Raw genomic sequence first — 20,041 nt, 5'->3', positions numbered from 1 at the left:
CAGCAACATAATTCAGAACATGGGCTGTTCTTAGGGTGTTCTCCCTGTACACCAAGTCAGAACAGTAGGATAAATAAAAGGGGGCATTATAAGCAGACAATGAAAGCTTTTATAATATTCAATGATTACATTTCTAAAAAAAACAGTTTAAAGGCTACATGTGCACCACCAAGTCAGAACAGTCGGTGAAATTAAGAGGTGAAAATGGACAATCATTAGGGTGAGGCACATGGGCAACTAACAGCTTACTACACAACATACACTTGGTATTACTGTCTTAGTTACAGTATACATCTCCCTGGCATATTAATAATTTATGCAGCAACATACGAGACAATTTTGGACTCACCTTGTTGTGCTGTGCTCACTTGAACAGGAAGGTGGTGAAGAGAAGGTCCTTCGTGGGAAAATGTTGTCATCAATGTCTGGTATTCTCTGGATTGATGGTGCTTTCAAGACAACTGGAAACTCGGGGGGCGGGGGGGCATAACCATGATGACATCAGTGATCTTTAGGTGGTAGCTCTAGACAGGCCTGGGCAACTCCAGTCCTCGGGGACCTGATTGGTGTCACACTTTTACCCCAGATCCAGCTAACACACCCAACTCCAATAATGAACTAAACATGATCTTCATTACAAAATGCAATTAGTTTAAATCAGGTGTGTTTGCTAGGGATGGGGAAAAGCATGACACCAATCATGCCCCCAAGGACTGGAATTGCCTAGGCCTGCTCTAGAAAGATGCCCGAGTTCCGAATTTACAATTCCTAGTTGGATGAAAGTTCAAAATGTATTTTTCCCAGTCGTAGCTCATTTTTACCGAGGTCCCAGTTGTCTTGAACTCACTAAAGTCTGATTTCACAGTTCCGAGTTGTTGTTTTGAGCGCGGCACAAATCATGCTTCATTGGCCATGCTGTCAATGTTGAATGTATATCATTTTAAACTAGGAAAAGAGACCCTTAATATTAGACTTAGGACCACAGCTACTCAACTGAATAGCAGGCTAATGATTGCTTTGCAATGCTTGCAGTTTGCCACTGATTCCTTCCAAACCACTCATTGTTGAATTTGTGATTTCTATCTTGTTGTGTAATGTTTATGTCCAATAGCCGATGAGCACCGATTTGTTTTATCTATAATTTCTCTTCATTATATCGCTTCATACAGTTGAAGTCGGAAGTTTACACACCATAGCCAAATACATTTAAACTCAGTTTTTCACAATTCCTGACATTTAATCGTAGTAAAAATTCCCAGTCTTAGGTCAGTTAGGATCACCACTTTATTTTAAGAATGTGAAATGTCATAATAATAGTAGAGAGAATAATTGATTTCAGATTTGATTTCTTTCATCACATTCCTAGTGGGTCAGAAGTTTACATACACTCAATTACTATTTGGTAGCATTGCCTTTAAATTGTTTGACTTGGGTCAAACATTTCAGGTAACCTTCCCATTCCTCCTGACAGAGCTGGTGTAACTGAGTCAGGATTCTAGACCTCCATGTTCTCACACGCTTGTTCATTTCTGCCCACAAACCTTCTACGAGATTGTGGTCAGGGCTTTGTGATGGCCACTCCAATACCTTGACTTTGTTGTCCTTAAGCCATTTTGCCACATCTTTGGAAGTATGCTTGGGGTCATCGTCCATTTGGAAGACCTATTTGCGACCAAGCTTTAACTGCTTGACTGATGTCTTGAGATGTTGCTTCAATATATCCACATAATTTTTCTTCCTCATGATGCTATCTATTTTGTGAAGTGCATCAGTCCCTCCTGCAGCAAAGCACCACCACAACATGACACTGCTACCCCTGTGCTTCACGGTTGGGATGGTGTTCTTTGGCTTGCAAGCCTCCCCCTTTTTCCTCCAAACATAATGATGGTCATTATGGCCAAACAGTTCTATTTTTGTGTCATCAGACCAAAGGACATTTCTCCAAAAAGTACAATCTTTGTCCCCAAACCGTAGTCTGGCTTTTTTATTGCAGTTTTGAAGCAGGGGCTTCTTACTTGCTGAGCGGCCTTTTCAGGTTATGTCGATATAGGACTCGTTTTACTGTGGATATAGATACTTTTGTACCTGTTTCCTCCAGCATCTTCACAACGTCCTTTGCTGTTGTTCTGGGATTGATTTGCACTTTTTGCACCAAAGTACGTTCATCTCTAGGAGACAGAACACATCTCCTTCCTGAGCGGTATGGCGGCTGCGTCGTCCCATGGTGTTTATACTTGCATACTATTGTTTGCAAAGATGAACGTGGTACCTTCAGGCATTTGGAAATTGCTCCCAAGGATGAACCAGACTTGTGTAGGTATACCATTTTTTTCTGAGGTCTTGGCTGATTTCTTTTGATTTCCCATGATGTCAAGCAAAGAGGCACTGCGTTTGAAGGTAGGCCTTGAAATACATCCACCTCCTATTGACTCAAATTATGTCAATTAGCCTATCAGAAGCTTCTAATGCCATGACATAATATTCCAAGCTGTGTATTGGCACAGTCAACTTAGTGTATGTTAACTTCTGACCCACTGGAATTGTGATACAGTGAAATAATCTGTCAGTAAACAATCGTTGGAAAATGACTTGTCATGCACATAGTAGATGTCCTAACTGACTTGCCAAAACTATAACAAGAAATGTGTGGAGTGGTTGAAAAACGAGTTTTAATGACTCCCACCTATGTGTATGTAAACTTCCAATTTCAACTGTATGACAAGGATTAAAAAGGATTTGCCAGTAGATTGTCAACTTGATTCATGATGACTGCTAGCTAAGATTTTGAAAGTATGATGTTGACATGTCCAATCAAAGCTACTGTAGATATGTGATTTGACGTCATTTTATCTGTGGCCAATGACCTTGAGCCTTCTTGGATGGCCACTTCTAATATAACTCTATGGCAGCACCCAAGGGGCTTGAATTTTATAGCTCTACCCTTAAACTTGGCGGAGAGGTACTGTTCCCATGAGTGACAAAACACTGAGCCAATCACAGCGCAACGCACTGTCTTTTCTGCTGGCTTGCTCCACCACCACAGAAAGCACTGAGTTAGGCTGAAACACCTGCATTTTGGAGCTACCTTACTAAAAAAATAAAAAAAGAGACCATGTTTGTATGCGGCTTTATTAACACAATTATATATATTTTTTTGTTTGCAAACGAATGTGACATGTATTAATGCCGAAATAACATGCAAAACCGGAAATCCCTGAATGACCGATTGACACTGGCCTTATCAAGGCCTCATTTAAGATGCCATAATGTTTCATCTGTAGGCAGTGCTTAATTTGAGGATAGGATCCGGCACCTATCAGATTTGCCCCCAGAAAGACCATTGTGTAAAAGCGTGGTGGATGAAAGTGTAATCATCCTATACTGTTACACTAATTCCAGACCTTCTCTCTTATTTGTACATAGGAGGTTATGGGGAGTGGTGGTCAGCTAGTGAAGAGGTCCCTATGTAATCACGTCACTTAGGCTAGTCATTTCCCTACTGAATTTTAATCGTGGGAAAGTAAAAAATATTTAGTTTTTTAAATGGATAAGAAAAGGCAATCGATTTCGATGACAATTTTCAAGTCCAAAAACCTAGAGAAAGATGGTGAATCAAACTCGGAACGAGACAGAAAACTGTCAGTGCCAGAGGAGAGGAGTACGGGGCAAACTGTTCCTGATGGCGATGCTTTAGCTAGCAGCGATACTGATCCCGGCAGTGTATCACCACTGGCACCTCCACTAACTAGTAAGCCTACTAGCGAGTCAGACTCGGAGGGAGACGGGAAGCTGGGGGGCAGTGCATTCACCGACAAAGTGCTCTGAGCAGGTGCAACTTGCAGTTCAACAACAAACAAAGGTAGAACCCCTGGCTTGTCAAGCAGAATTCAGAGTTGGGTTGTACAACATGCAAAAAGGTAGGGAGTTTGGGTCTAGAAACGACTGGAGAGATTAAAGTAGCAAAAGAGTGGGTGGAATGTACGGTAATTTAACATCACATGCCATAGGCGTAAACAAACAACAAAAAGCCCTCAGAAAAAACGTTTTTTTAAACATGCCCGAACCAAGGCACATTTGGTGGCAGCAAGCCTTTTAGACAAGGTAAAAGAGGACACCCAGGTTATAGTTAACACTCCAAATGAAAAAATATACTCTACAGCCAGTCTTCCAGACAGCCTTAGGAGGCTAGACATCACAGCCACAGGCCCGCTCATGGCTTTGTGTAAGAAATTGACTCTCATGAGTTAAATGGACTTGACATGGTGAGAGTCAATGTGGGAGGTTTTGGAAACTAAGGTACGATTTTTTTCTTTACAAACTTGTTCTGTACTGTGAAGGTAATTTGAATATGTGCTTCATATTATCACGTAGGCAGGATGCCTATATATTCTCGTGTGTGTTCTGCTGCAGCCGACATTGATTTATTTTATTTGAAGTTATATTGTGATTTGTTCTACTGCTACATTGAGTTCTTACAATTATATGAAATGTGTGTCTTGTAAGCCCCACAGCTGAGTATGTGTGTATATGCATATGGCATTTTTTCCCCCAGTGTCGTCTAAAAATGTTGCTGTACATTCATGTCTAGAAAATTAGACTAAGAAATTTGGACATATATACATACCCATACACTAAAGTATGTGTGCATACTGCAGTAACGTCTAAAATGCTTTGAATTAAATCAGCACCTTGTAGAGTGCTGTCTGTTTCCCCACCATGGATAGCCTACTTGGCTGTTTACTCTGTCTGCCACGCTGCTACGTTGTTTGACAAAATGTATTTCTCATTGTGGTACCTCAGAGACCCCAGGATAACCCCCCTCTTCTCAAGCTCACTGTGTTCCGGGACCTCCCGATTTGACAAATTAAGCACTGTCTGTAGGTGCTACAAAGCAAACATTTGCGTCATCTGAAACTTCACCGCTTGCTCTGTAATATCAGTAGCATTTTGATTTCATTAACACATTCATTCATGAATATAGAAAAATATTAACATGCATATTGAAAATATACCTTTGTTTTTTATTTGACAATTTTTTTATATGCAGTGGGGAGAACAAGTATTTGATACACTGCCGATTTTGCAGGTTTTCCAACTTGCAAAGCATGTAGAGGTCTGTAATTTTTTATCATAGGTACACTTCAACTGTGAGAGACAGAATCTAAACAAAAATCCAGAAAATCACATTGCATGGTTTTTAAGTAATTAATTTGCATTTTATTGCATGACATAAGTATTTGATCACCTACCAACCAGTAAGAATTCCGTCTCTCATAGACCTGTTAGTTTTTCTTTAAGAAGCCCTCCTGTTCTCCACTCATTACCTGTATTAACTGCACCTGTTTGAACTCGTTACCTGTATAAAAAACACCTGTCCACATACTCAATCAAACAGACTCCAACCTCTCCACAATGGCCAAGACCAGAGAGCTGTGTAAGGATATCAGAGATAAAATTGTAGACCTGCACAAGGCTGGGATGGGCTACAGGACAATAGGCAAGCAGCTTGGTGAGAAGGCAACAAATATTGTTATTAGAAAATGGAAGAAGTTCAAGATGATGGTCAATCACCCTCAGTCTGGGGCTCCATGCAAGATCTCACCTCGTGGGGCATCAATGATCATGAGGAAGGTGAGGGATCAGCCCAGAACTACACGGCAGGACCTGGTCAATGACCTGAAGAGAGCTGGGACCATAGTCTCAAAGAAAACCATTAGTAACACACTACGCCGTCATGGATTAAAATCCTGCAGCGCATGCAAGGTCCCCCTGCTCAAGCCAGCGCATGTCCAGGCCCGTCTGAAGTTTGCCAATGACCATCTGGATGATCCAGAGGAGGAAAGGGAGAAGGTCATGTGGTCTGATGAGACAAAAATAGAGCTTTTTGGTCGAAACTCCACTCGCCGTGTTTGGAGGAAGAAGGATGAGTACAACCCCAAGAACACCATCCCAACCGTGAAGCATGGAGGTGGAAACATCATTCTTGGGGATGCTTTTCTGCACAGGGGACAGGACGACTGCACCGTATTGAGGGGAGGATGGATGGGGCCATATATCGCGAGATCTTGGCCAACAACCTCCTTCCCTCAGTAAGAGCATTGAAGATGGGTTGTGGCTGGGTCTTCCAGCATGACAACGACCCGACACACACAGCCAGGGCAACTAAGGAGTGGCTCCGTAAGAAGCATCTCAAGGTCCCGGAGTGGACTAGCCAGTCTCCAGACCTGAACCCATTAGATAATCTTTGGAGGGAGCTGAAAGTCCTTATTGCCCAGCGACAGCCCCAAAACCTGAAGGATCTGGAGAAGGTCTGTATGGAGGAGTGGGCCAAAATCCCTGCTGCAGTGTGTGTAAACCTGGTCAAGAACTACAGGAAACGTATGATCTCTGTAATTGCAAACAAAGGTTTCTGTACCAAATATTAAGTTCTGCTTTTCTGATGTATCAAATACTTATGTCATGCAATAAAATGCAAATAAATTACTTAAAAATCATACAATGTGATTTTCTGTATTTTTGTTATAGATTCCGTCTCTCACAGTTGAAGTGTACCTATGATAAAAAATTACAGACGTCTACATGCTTTGTAAGTAGGAAAATCTGCAAAATCGGCAGTGTATCAAATACTTGTTCTCCTCACTGTATATATTGTAGACCATAATATACTCTGCAGGCAATTCAAAGTTCCAGAGTGGGATCTCTGCTACTTCTAGAGTTATAATCCCGTTTGTAAGCATTAAAAGCAGAGTGAATGTTAAAATGGATTCTAAATGGTTGCGTTTGCTGGTAGTTTGGTTACATTGCCTACTATGCCATTTTCTCTGTATATAATTTATCATAACTCTAACAGTATCAGAGATCTCACTCTGGAACTTTGTAATTCCATAACGGTAAAGCCAAAATGCAAAATTTATGCCAACTTTGATTCATTATTTCTCATTTTTGCTTTTAGATACAAATGTCAAATATATGTCAACAATTCTTCCTAAATCATGGTGTTTTTTTGTCCTGGTTTCATGAGGAATCACCCAAAACCTTCATTAAATAGCCTAAATATTTCACCGGAGAAACCACACTATACACAAGCTGCTTTCACCCTCAAGCCATTTGATGAGTCATTCTCAAAACAAAATGGAAAATTCCTGGATTAACGTTGTTTTTTTTCGCCCCACAAAGACCGCCTTGCTGAGATATGATTATGGGCCATTTAAACCAATCCCACATTACTCATTAGACTTTTGTTGCTCTAATCTCACCAAGCACCATTTTGAGAATTGGCAAACTATCCAGTTTTCAGTTACTCTTATTGACTGAATCCAAAACTAAACACCAGATTGCCCAATCTCAAAGGCATTTCAGGGCAGGCAATATACAAATGGTCCCGGTATCTATACTGCCACAGATGCTGAGAGATTGCAGTGGCTCTGGTTGATTACAAACAAAAAAAAAATGTCATAGACAGCTGTTTAGCTGAGAGCACAATATCCAAACTCTATGTGCTGCACTGGGATAAATTAGTTCATTTCAACGCTGTAAAAAAAAAAAAAGTAGGGTTTCTCTCTCATTCTCATATCCAACACTCAAAGATGTGTGTGGGGGTAACGCCTGATGGTTGCAGACGTTTACAGTTCTGTGAACCAGTGCAATCAACAGATTTCGGTCAGCAGAAGGGCCGTGCACACACACACTCAGCCCCTTCCAGCCCTGCACACGCTGGGATCATGTCTTTTTGACATGACTAAGCAGCTCGGCTTTGTTCATCTCTTTTTTTCCACATGTCTCGTAGGTTCTGTAGGATAGTGCCAATCTCCTTGCCAGAGGTGATGCCCATCTTCCTCAAGTCGTGCCTACTCGCGGGGAAGCGAGGAGTGGACCATCTGCTCATCTCTGCCAGTAACTTGTCCTCGCCCTAGTAGTTAAGCAGCTGACACACTTTACTTTGAGCATCAACCTCTCAACCATGTGCTGCTGTCAGGTTAGGCCATCCATGGCAAACTCATTTCCAAAAGGACACCATCTTGACAGTCATAAAATTCTAAATATAGTTAGTATCATTACATCAACTCATTTTGTTATGCAATGGCTGTGCTTACATCTATGATATAGTCAGTGTAGGGCTTCATGCTGTCTGGATCTTCCTGCGATTTATGGAGGTCTCGTCTGTGTTTGACCAGGAAGTCATGGGCTTGGGAGAATGGTCCTTCACGTGCTGCCAGACCCGCTACATCTCCTCCACGTCGCCCTCTGCAGGTAAACCTGGGAATAAAAGCATAACTCTTACACAACTATAATTATGGGACTATCTAAAAAAAAAAAAAAACTATGCTCTAGCTGAGAACATTTCTAGTGATCTGTCAGCATGAGGACCTAAACACAGTGCTTTGAGGTTTGCTTTACGTAATTGGTTGCATGACTCCTACATGCATACTTTAGGGTTTAGTTTGGATTTAGTCAGTAAGACTCATTGTAAACTGGATAGTTTGCCAATTCTCAATGGTGCTTGGTGAGATTAGAGCAATGAAAGGCTAATGATTAATGTGGGATTGGTTTAACTGTTCCATAATCATATCTCAGAAAGGTGGTCTTCTTTGACCAATGTATGGGGAGAAAGGTGGTCTCCCCACACCAATGTATGGGGAGAAAGGTGGTCTCCCCACACCAATGTATGGGGAGAAAGGTGGTCTCCTCACACCAATGTATGGGGAGAAAGGTGGTCTCCCCACACCAATGTATGGGGAGGAAAAAAAAGTTAATCCAGATATTTTCTATTTTGTTTTGAGAATGACACATCAAATGGCTTTAGGTTGAAAGCAGCTTGTGTCGCGTGTTTTCTCCGATTGAACATTTAGGCTATTTAATAATGCTGAGCGAATAACCAACATTTAAAAGGGAGGTTTTGGTTATTAAACAACTAATTGACCGAAGTCGGTTCAATTACTTGAATTGCATTTAGTTATTTTTTTTTTTTTGTAAACTCTCTAGAGAAATTAAATCTTTCACGAGAAATCAAGTCCACCGTTGTGGGGTGCTGGGCTGAAGGGAGATGTCATTAAGCAAATATTCAACCTAGTTCAGCGCAGAAACGTGGTAATGAACGAAAATTACCATAATCCATTGCACCTGTTTCCAGTTTCGACAAAGATGGATACAATTTTACGCCTGCCTTGTAAGATACACACAGACCACATGAGAGAGGAATGTACACAACACAATGATACGAGCAAGGGATAGACACAGTTTATGAAAGTATGCCTTATCTACTTTGAAGAACTAGTAAAATGGTTTGTAAAACAGCTCTGCAGCATGCATAGGAAGGCTAGCCTAGCTAAATTGGATGACTAAAGACAGTACAGTATGTGGAGCACGAGAACATTGTCTGGCTGCTACTGCCTGAGCAGAGATAAGATGTCACAAAAAGACTAGGTTATATACACAACTGAAATATTGTATTATTTCATAGTAGTTTCCCATTTTATATTGATATCTACCCAATGTGGACCTGACAGACCATGGAATATTTTCAATGTTTTGGTAATTGAAAATTCACTATTTTTGACTTTGGAATTTCTATTAAAAAAAGTCATAATGCATTTAATATATATATATATATATATATATATATATATTATTTTAAGTTACCGAAATCGAAAATAAATAATCTAACCGAAACGACCTCAAAAGGCACTAATTACTCAGCACTACTGTAATGGTTTTGGGTGATTCCTCACAATGAAGAATGGCCAAGTCAAAGTCCAGACCTGAATCCAATCGAGAATCTGTGGAAAGAACTGAAAACTGCTGTTCACAAATGCTCTCCATCCAACCTCACTGAGCTCGAGCTGTTTTGCAAGGAGGAATGGGAAAAAATGTCAGTCTCTCGATGTGCAAAACTGATAGAGACATACCCCAAGCGACTTACAGCTGTAATCGCAGCAAAAGGTGGCGCTACAAAGTATTAACTTAAGGGGGCTGAATAATTTTGCACGCCCAATTTTTCAGTTTTTGATTTGTTAAAAAAGTTTGAAATATCCAATAAATGTCGTTCCACTTCATGATTGTGTCCCACTTGTTGTTGATTCTTCACAAAAAAATACAGTTTTATATCTTTGTTTGAAGCCTGAAATGTGGCAAAAGGTCGCAAAGTTCAAGGGGGCCGAATACTTTCGCAAGGCACTGTATAGCTGAAGTCAGAAGTTTACATACACCTTAGCCAAATACATTTAAACTTAGTTTTTCACAACTCCTGACATTTAATCCCTAGTAAAAATGCCCTATTTTAGGTCAGTTAGGATCACCACTTTATTTTGTATTTTATATTTCAGCTTTTATTTCTTTCATCACATTCCCAGTGGGTCAGAAGTTTACATACACTCAATTAATACTTGCTAGCACTGCCTTTAAATTGTTAAACTTAGGTCAAACGTTTCGGGTAGCCCTTCCACAAGCTTCCCACAATAAGTTGGGTGAATTTTTGGCCCATTCCTCCTGACAGAGCTGGTGTAACTGAGTCAGGTTTGTAGGCTTCCATGCTCGCACACACTTTTTCAGTTCTGTCCACAAATTTTCTATAGAATTGAGGTCATGGCTTTGTGATGGCCACTCCAATACCTTGACTTTGTTGTCCTTAAGCTATTTTGCAACAACTTTTTGAAAGTATTTTTGGTGTCATTGTCCATTTGGAAGACCCATTTGAGACCAAGCTTTAACTTCCTGGCTGATGTCTTGATGTGTTGCCTCAATATATCCACATCATTTTCCTGCCTCATGATGCCATCTATTTTGTGCACCAGTCCCTCCTGCAAGCAAAGCACCCCCCACAACATGATTTTGCCACCCCCGTGCTTCACGGTTGGGATGGTATTCTTCGGCTTGCAAGCCTCCCCCTTTTTCCTCCAAACATAACGATGGTCATTATGGCCAAACAGTTCTATTTTTGTGTCATCAGAGCAGAGGACATTTCTCCAAAAAGTACAATCTTTGTCTCCATGTGCATTTGCAAACTGTAGTCTGGCTTTTTTTATGGTGGTTTTAAGTACGTTCATCTCTAGGAGACAGAACGCGTCTCCTTCCTGAGCGGTATGACGGCTGCGTGGTCCCATGGTGTTTATACTTGAGTACTGTTGTTTGTACAGATGAACGTGGTACCTTCAGGCATTTGGAAATTGCTCCTAAGGATGAACCAGACATGTGGAGGTCTCCAATTTTTTTCTGAGGTCTTGGCTGATATCTTATGATTTTTCCATGATGTCAAGCAAAGAGGCACTGCGTTTGAAGATAGGCCTTGAAATACATCCACAGGTACACTTCTTATTGACTCAAATTATGTCAATTAGCCCATCAGAAGCTTCTAAAGCCATGACATCATTTTCTGGAATTTTCCAAACTTTTTAAAGGCACAGTCAACTTAGTGTATGTAAACTTCTAACCCACTGAATATGTGATACAGTGAATTAAGTGAAATAATCTGTCTGTAAACAATTGTTGGAAAAATTACTTGTGTCATGCACAAAGTAGATGTCCTAACCGACTTGCCAAAACTATTGTTTGTTAACAAAAAAAATGTAGAGTGGTTGAAAAACAAGTTTTAACGACTCCAACATAAGTGTATGAAAACTTCAGACTTCAACTGTATGTGGTGCCAAACTGGATCAGAACATCTACTGCTTTCTCAGCCAGGCAGGAGACCGCCTCCTGCTGTAGATTAAAAACCCAGAACTATGTCAGTGTGTTTGCCTCAAAAAGCATCTTGCTTCAATCAGTTTACTCTAGTTCAGAATAAAAATTAACTGTATTTTAACAGCAATAGTTCCAACCTAGACTTGTTTTCAACAATAATTTCTACAGCGACATGTACAGTAGGCCTGAATTTTTCATCTTCAGCTGTACTGTTTCTTAGGGTTGCACTATCAGTAGCTAGCTAGGTTGCTTTGGCTAATGTTAGTTATTAGCTGTGTAACGTCACAAGGCCAGGGGATTGTTTGAAAGAGGATCTCACATCTACTACGATGAGAGATAGTACTCCCTTATTTCTGCTTACAGTATCATCATCACCTGTTATAAAATGACAACAATGCCTTGTTGGCTGACTTACTTTCCACTGTCGAAGCACTGTTTCCTGAAGCATTCTGCCCTGTTCTGAAAGAACTCCCTGTGTTTACCATCATGTTGTGCCTGGATGTTTGGTCAGGACTTGTCATTTTATTAATTTGTTTGTTTTGAGAGACTCATTACTAAGCACTTACCCACACAAAACACATTGTGGGTGCTCCTCGTTATTTCTCAAAGTTTGTATGAAAGAGCAGCATGTGGGTTGCGGAGTGAACTTCAAGAAAACTGCAGAAAAAAGATCCGGTAAACTGCAAAGCACACAGTCATCTTCCCCTTTACCTCTCCCACTCGCGCAGCTGTCAAACTGAGCAGAGACCGCTGCTAAGCAGAGCGCGCACTGAACCGAGAGCGCAGTTGCACTTGGCCAAATCAATTCCAGTAATTAATGAAATATTATACATTAACTTCGCGACCCTCCATTAACAAGTCCGCAAACCAAACTTTCAGAAACGCTTATATAGAATCCAATCTAACCCCGTTTGGACAGAAATCAAACCAGACATGTTTTTTGATTTTCTAATGTCAAGTTTGACATTAACGCCAGAAGAGGTGAATATATATACTATAAACACACCTAAAAACATGGAGAGGTCTCTATGGCGAGGTCTCTACGTCTTTCTGCCAGTCTAAGTGAACATCCACCTGCAGTGTGGTCACCTCAAAGTTCTCATTGTGAAGCTAGAGATGAAAAGACAAATGTGTTTTAAAGGCATACATACAGCATAATTTGCACTACAATGACTGTAGTGTGAAAGTAATTATTCCCATTATAGCAAAATCATAGTGTAAAAAGAAAGGTCGCTAGTGAAAGGCAACATCACTTTCTTCTACAACAGCAGTCTTACATCCTGTATCTTTAATTGGATTGTAAAAGCAGGGAATACTTGTGTATAGCTGGTCAAACGTCATAGTAATCTTGAGATACGCTTACTCGGGCAGTGATGGTCCCATGCTTCTCCCATTTATTGTTGATCCTCCTGATCCCTGCAGTCTGGAACATGCTCTTCATATCCTCTGGTGTTGCCATGGTCACAAGTCCACATCCTCTGGCCGTTTCCCAGACAATGTCCCGCACTGCACCCCCTGCTATCCTCAGCTCAAACTTGTACTTCTCAAAGAGCTCTATGGAGAAAGACAGACATGCCTAAATACATAAGTTGATAAGATCTATACTGTTGACATGCATTGGCCCCTGCATCACCCAATTATAATTACAAAAAAGTAGACACTGATTAATACATTCGGATCCAAACCTGCTTCTCAAGTCCTGGCCTCATCACTAATTAGAGAATTAAAAAAAATACTTGAGAGGATCAACTTCTGAACAGTGCTACGAATGAATTTGCATGCCACAGACCTTGAAAGGCAGTTATGAATATCTAGACTTTGGTCCAGATAAATTGGTTGGTAGCTAGCTATGTAAAAGTTGATGAGAATGTGATAGAGTAGACCTGGCTTCTGCTCTCACCTGCTATTCCATTCAGTCCATCACTGAATAAGGACTGTACCTCTGTAGTCTTCAGCTGCATGGTAAGGAGACTTCTGAAACTCGAAGTGAGACGAACTCTGCTAATCACCACAGGATTCAGGATTCTCCCCCACATCTAGATGATGTTGAGCAGAGGGACTGTTAGCTATAGCTTGCTGTGGTTAGCTAGCTGTGATGTGCAGTGGCAATGAATGAACTAACGGTAGTGGTGGTTGCAACACACATTCTGCTAATGTTAGATAACCCTAGTGACCAAGCAACTACCTTAGACATTTCATTACAGCTAGTAGCTAGCCTCCAGACATGGATTCCATGTTTTTCATATAACCAGGTTCCGCTAGCTACTAACTGAAGCAAGCATATTGGCTCATGTGAGCGAAATATATATATATATATATATAAAATAAATAACAAGTAAATCTGGTAAAGTATACTTATATCGTCATGCAGTTGGGTATAAATTGAATGTGAACTGACCAACAAAATATGAAGAATTTCACTACTTTGGGAGTCTTAGAAACATTCCCATACCATGCTTATTCAACAGCAGGAAGTGTGCTTTCACAACAAGAGCTCGCTGACCAATGAGAGTGCGTTTCGTCGTAAAAAAGGCCGGGGTAAAGTAGAACAACGTGAGATGTCAAGCAAACATTTGCATGAACTGTTACTTTGTTGTACACTTTTGTTCTCGGTCTGTTACTTTGTTACGACTTTTGGGCAGTCTCTACCTAAGCCTAACATTTCCCCCAAACTAAATACTTAATGTCATAATTCCACTTGTCAGCTAATTTTGACTGCGCTATACACAGATTAACAGAGACTGGAAATATATGGTTGATGACGCTTACATTGATTCATTAGATCACTCTGAAATATATCAAACTTCATCAGAGAGATAAGTGTTGCGCAGTATGCCGAAACTTTTACAGTACTAGAACATGAAACACGGTTCGGTACTATAGTTTGTGTACTTTCGTTACTTCTGTCAAATGTGTCCACGTCATCTACTGATTGGGAGAGGATCAAGTATGTTGGTGCGTTCAAGATTACTTGAAACTCTGAAAAATATGAGGTCGTGATGTCAGTGATCTTCAGGTCAGATAGTCCCGAGTTGGAATTCCGAGTTGGATGACCGTTCAAAACGATTTTTCCCAGTTGGAGTTTGTTTTTTTCCCCGAGTTTACAGTTGTCTTGAACGTAGTGAAGTCGGAATTTAGAGATTTCTGAGTTCCCAGTGGTTTTGAAAGTGGCATGTCTATCAGTGCAGCAAATGCCCCCCTTATAGTGTGAGAGCACCATACCTGCTCCACTGATGCCTCGTTCAAAACAACGTGCTACTTCTATACAAATGATGTTGAATAGTATAATAAATCCCAAATGGAAGGGAAATAGATTATATTCAGATGAAATCAGCCAAAACAAGCTCAATAAATCAATGCATGCACACACTCCTATTAAATATGAATTAAACTGTATTATGAATAGGCCTAGGCTACGTCTTTATTTTCCCAGTTTATCAATGTACTAGAGATATACCATTCAAATAAATGATTACCATTATGTTGTTATGTAGTTTAAAAAACAAAGTCAAATCGAGGATATTTAAAAAATAAAAATAAAACATTAATATATATGTTTAACTCACATAATATAATTTAAGCATATGCATTAAGGTGTCTTATGGAATACACGTGGGGAAAAAACACATTTAGACATTAATAAATGCATTCCTATACCTTCCAAAATATTTGTTTACGCCGGTGGGGTAGTGCCAAGATGGAGGCGAGTTGGCTTCAAAATAGTGCCTTGAATGTCATCTAGTGTGTATATAAATAATTGGTTTATATACATCATTGGTTGACTGGTTGGTTTGAAAGCTATCGCGAGAAATGGAAGGGTATTTTTTTTAATGATATTTGAGCGTAATCTTCCTTTTGTTGTAGCCAGACATACGTTCTGCAGCCTACAACAAGCGTATTCATTATATTTCATAGTCTTCAAACAGTAGCAAAATGGCTAAGGTAGAACTCACACCGCTGAGACCCTGGGACGATTTCTTCCCAGGTTCTGACCGATTTGCTAAACCAGACGTGAGAGATCTACCTAAATGGAACAACAGGGTTGTCAACAACTTGCTTTACTATCAGACGAACTATTTGGCGATGGCTGTCATGGTTTTCCTTATTGTGGGGTAAGTAGCATGAGACGCTTTCCACAATTTGTATCGACAACATAAAATATCTGGAAATCTGCTTTAGTGTAGGCCACCATTGCCTAGTCTATTAATCTATGTTAACTCTGGCCATCACCATTACTGTTGTGTTGACGTCTATAAAAGCTGCAATCTGGGATTCGTTTTTGAGCAAAATGACAGCCCCGCCACTTGTTTTGGTATAGAGGCCTACATTATTGGTGGTGCTTGTTTTTTTTGTTGTGAACAATGAAGTACATGTTGGGTTATGATAGGGTAAAACAGTTGCGCTAAAAGCTGAGGCATACATTCTTAAAGAATCATTTTCAATGGGTAGCCTATGACCAATGAACATATTCCCATATCCAAGATTGTACTTTTAACTGATGCCAGCCGGAAATTAAAGTGTTGGGTATCATTTGCGAATTTTGGGGGCAGAGAGACTCACTTTAACGTCTAATCATAGGAGCTTCCTGCCATGTTAATTGCTACCAACGCATATGTTGACATTTTGTAATTTCTTACAATTCATCTGAATGAGCTTTCTCCTTCTATTGCCATGTCTGAAGGATTGGCAGCATGATACGGCTAATGCCAAGGGAGACTGAGTGCATGATTGGCAAAACAAAGTCTCCAGACCTATTTTGGGCATAGAGGATGTGGGCACGCTTCACAGGTTGAGAGAGTCTTGCATCCCCCTGAAACTCGACTTGCAACGTCTTATTGCAAATGTAGTTAAGCTTTTCTCTTATGATGTTCACATTTAATTTCACAATAATTTTAGAAAATTAATATAAAAGCCTTGCAAGTGTCTCATTTCTTCATTTGTTTCTAAAGTTGCTCAGATTTATGCCATTGTCATTTCACAAATGGTGGAACATGACAGTGCATTACTAACACTTGATCACAAAAAATGACTTAAGAGGAAGAGTTTCCACTTAAGAAATGTGGAGTTAGGGTTTCTAAAAATAGTCATCTTTTGGCTAGACCTACCTGATTATGATGACACACTGTTGCTATGGTGGTCAGCTACTAGGCCCCTAATCCCTGCTCACTCATCAGCTGCTGTTCTAGATAACAGGAATATGAGATGAATAGAGCACAGAGAGTAAGCTGTCCTTAATCAAATAAATAAAAATAACTGTGGGTTGGGGAAAGCTCACCATTGGAGTCTGAAGATGTAACATCAGAGCGTCGTATGATCTAAAACAACACTCTAGAATAAAGTCTGAGACAAACGATTGGAAATTCTAACATCCTTAACATAGCCTGTGAAGCAATGTCAAAACTACTTGCTGTTTAAAAGTTCCTCTCATCCTTCATCAGGCCATTTCTTTTGCCAGTTATAGTAAATGTCACTGCTTTGTAATCTCTTGATGATGTAGATTCACCTCAGTAACACGTCACCATAATCTTTGAAATTGCTCTTATTGTGATTATGAGTTAATAATGTTTTGTAGAAATACACATTTTCATTAGAAAAATTGGAAGTCATGTTGATGTATTGACAGTCTTTCACCACTAGATGGTATCACTGACTACAATGTATGAAAGATCAACTGTTCCACACACTTCCCCACTGTTCCAGCCAGTGTATGATCCTACCCGTTCAGTATGTTGTGCTTCCCTGCAGGTTCCTGAACCCTATGGAGATGTTCATGGGCATGGCGGTGGTGTCCTTGGTCTTCCTGGGCTCAGTGTGGGCTGGAGAGAATAAGGCCATGATCAAGGACTTTAAGAGGCAGAACCCCACATTGTTTGTCATGGCAGTGATGCTTGCCAGCTACTTCCTCATGTCTCTCTTCGATGGCGTCATGGTCTTCATATTTGGGATCACGTTTCCTCTTCTCTGTACGTTTTTTTTTGTTTGTATTAATTGTTTATTTTAGCCTACACTTCATTACGACATCACATTAGTTCTAGGCAGAGAGGTGTCATGCACATTTAAGAATATTAATCTGCATCTATTTCTTTGGATTTCAGTGATCTTTGCACATGCCTCATTTCGCCTTCGCAACATGAAGAATAAACTGGAGAATAAAATGGAGGGGGCGGGGCTAAAGAAGTCACCAATAGGTATTCTACTGGATGCACTGGGCCAGCAGGAAGAGAGTCTGCAAAAGATCCAAGAATTCTTGGAAGGAAAACTAAAGGAAGGATGAGAACTCCACACAGACGCCACAGTCCCTGTGTTGTCGTAGGTCCCCTATCAGCCTCCCTGGCCTCTGACCGGATGGGAAAGGATTCCTTTCCACACCCCCTTTTAACGTGCAGTCTCATTGCATGCAGTCAATGTTGAATGGGAATGATTGTAATACATCTCAGCTTGTTTGAAGACTTCAGCTAGAAACCGTATTGCCTATTGCACATGCAAGTGTATGTGTGTTTAGACTAGAGAACATGTGTTGAAAACACAAGCGTTAGTTTAACCTCAGGGTATTTGTTACTCCCACCCAAAATTTGTCAGAGCACTTCTTTTTTTTTTTTTTAAGTAGTGATGTCTGCATCTCAATAGTTGACATGTGAGTCTTCCCCGTTAAATGGATTTGTGTGTGTAGTTGGGCAAGTGTTTCCAAATCCTGTATGCAATATTTATACAACTTATTTATATTTTGTGACTTTTGTAAATATAAGGAGTGAAAGTATTGTGGCGTTAAAAGCAAAACTGTGACCGGACTGATTGAGGTCACTTGGTTTGAAAAATAAACAGAACTAGGTTTATTGTTCCATAGATGAATTCACAATTTATCTCGCAAATTAAGCAGTAGGGAATTAGCTTTTTAAAGTGCTGTGCATTCTCCCTTTTATTGATGCAAACATTGCAATGTGAAAATGCTGATTTGTGGAGAGTAGACCTTTACTTTGCTACTAAGCTGTACTACCTTTCTTATTGCTCTCTTTCCTCAGAAGATCTGGAGGTATTTAATCTGTTTAATTATTTTCAATTAAGAGAAACAACTGACCGGCTTGGCTATGAAGGAGAAATTGTGAAATCACTGTAAATTATTAGTTGTGAATTTTTGTTTTCAACAAGTGTTAAATAAATACAGTACCAGTCACGTTTGGACACACCTACTCATTCAAGGGTTTTTCTGGGGGTTTTCTATTTTCTACATTGTAGAATAATAGTGAAGACATCAAAACTATGAAATAACACAATCATGTAGTAACCAAAAAAGTGTTAAATCAAAAAATAGTTTAGATTTTTCAAAGTAGCCACCCTTTGCCCTGCTGACGGATTTGCACATTCTTCGCATTCTCTCAACCAGCTACACCTGGAATGCTTTTCCAACAGTCTTGAAGGAGTTCCAACATATGCTGAGCACTTGTTGGCTGCTTTTCCTTCACTCTGCGGTCCAACTCATCCCAAACCATCTCATTTGGGTTGAGGTCGGGTGATTGTGGAGGCCAGGTCATCTGATGCAGCACTCCATCATTCTCCTTGGTCAAATAGCCCTTACACAGCCTGGAGGTGTGTTTTGTGTCATTGTCCTGTTGAAAAACAAATGATAGTCCCACTAAGTGCAAATCAGATGGGATGGCGTATCGCTGCAGAATGCAGTGGTTGCCTTGCTGGTTAAGTGTGCCTTGAATCCTAAATAAATCACGCCAGTGTCACCAGCAAAGCACCATCACACCACCACCTCCATGCTTTACGGTGGGAATCACACATGCGGAGATCATCCGTTCACCTACACTACGTCTCACAAAGACACGGCGGTTGGAATCAAAAATCTCAAATTTGGACTCATCAGACCAAAGGACAGATTTCCACCGGTCTAATGTCCATTGCTTGGGTTTCTTGGCCCAAGCAAGTCTCTTCTTCTTATTGGTGTCTTTTAGTTTTGGCTTCTTTGCAGCAATTCAACCATGAAGCCCTGATTCACGTAGTCTCCTCTGAACAGTTGATGTTGAGAAATGTCTGTTACTTGAACTCTGTGAAGAATTTATTTAGGCTGCAATCTGAGGCTGGTAACTCTAATGAACTTATCCTCTTTTCTGGATTGACTGACCTTCATGTTTTAAAGTAATGGTGGACTGTCATTTGTCTTTGCTTATTTGAGCTGTTCTTGCCATAATATGGACTTGGTCTTTTACCAAATAGGGCTATCTTCTGTATACCACCCCTACCTTGTCACAACACAACTGATTGGCTTAAACGCATTGGAAGAAAATACAATTCCACAAATTAACTTTTAACAAGGCACACCTGTTGATTGAAACGCATTCCAGGTGACTACCTCGAAGCTGGT

The 20,041-nt window shown here is 40.3% G+C and overlaps 1 protein-coding gene and 1 pseudogene across 1 annotated transcript; one reads left to right on the top strand and one right to left on the bottom strand.

Moving 5' to 3' along the window:
* Positions 1-7,773: 7,773 nt before the first annotated feature.
* Positions 7,774-14,151, bottom strand: LOC110527880 (annotated as a pseudogene).
* Positions 14,152-15,536: 1,385 nt separating this feature from the next.
* On the top strand, positions 15,537-18,846 carry praf3 (PRA1 family protein 3). Its single transcript, NM_001165143.1, is given in 3 exon segments — positions 15,537-15,788; positions 17,422-17,639; positions 17,772-18,846. Coding segments are annotated over 3 exon segments (576 nt in total). The 5' UTR covers positions 15,537-15,609; the 3' UTR covers positions 17,951-18,846.
* Positions 18,847-20,041: the final 1,195 nt, after the last annotated feature.

The sequence above is a fragment of the Oncorhynchus mykiss genome, chromosome 7 (assembly GCF_013265735.2).
Source record: "Oncorhynchus mykiss isolate Arlee chromosome 7, USDA_OmykA_1.1, whole genome shotgun sequence".
Taxonomy (NCBI): domain Eukaryota; kingdom Metazoa; phylum Chordata; class Actinopteri; order Salmoniformes; family Salmonidae; genus Oncorhynchus; species Oncorhynchus mykiss.
The sequence above is the reverse complement of the archived record's forward strand: the minus strand, read 5'-3'. Positions and strand labels throughout refer to the sequence as shown.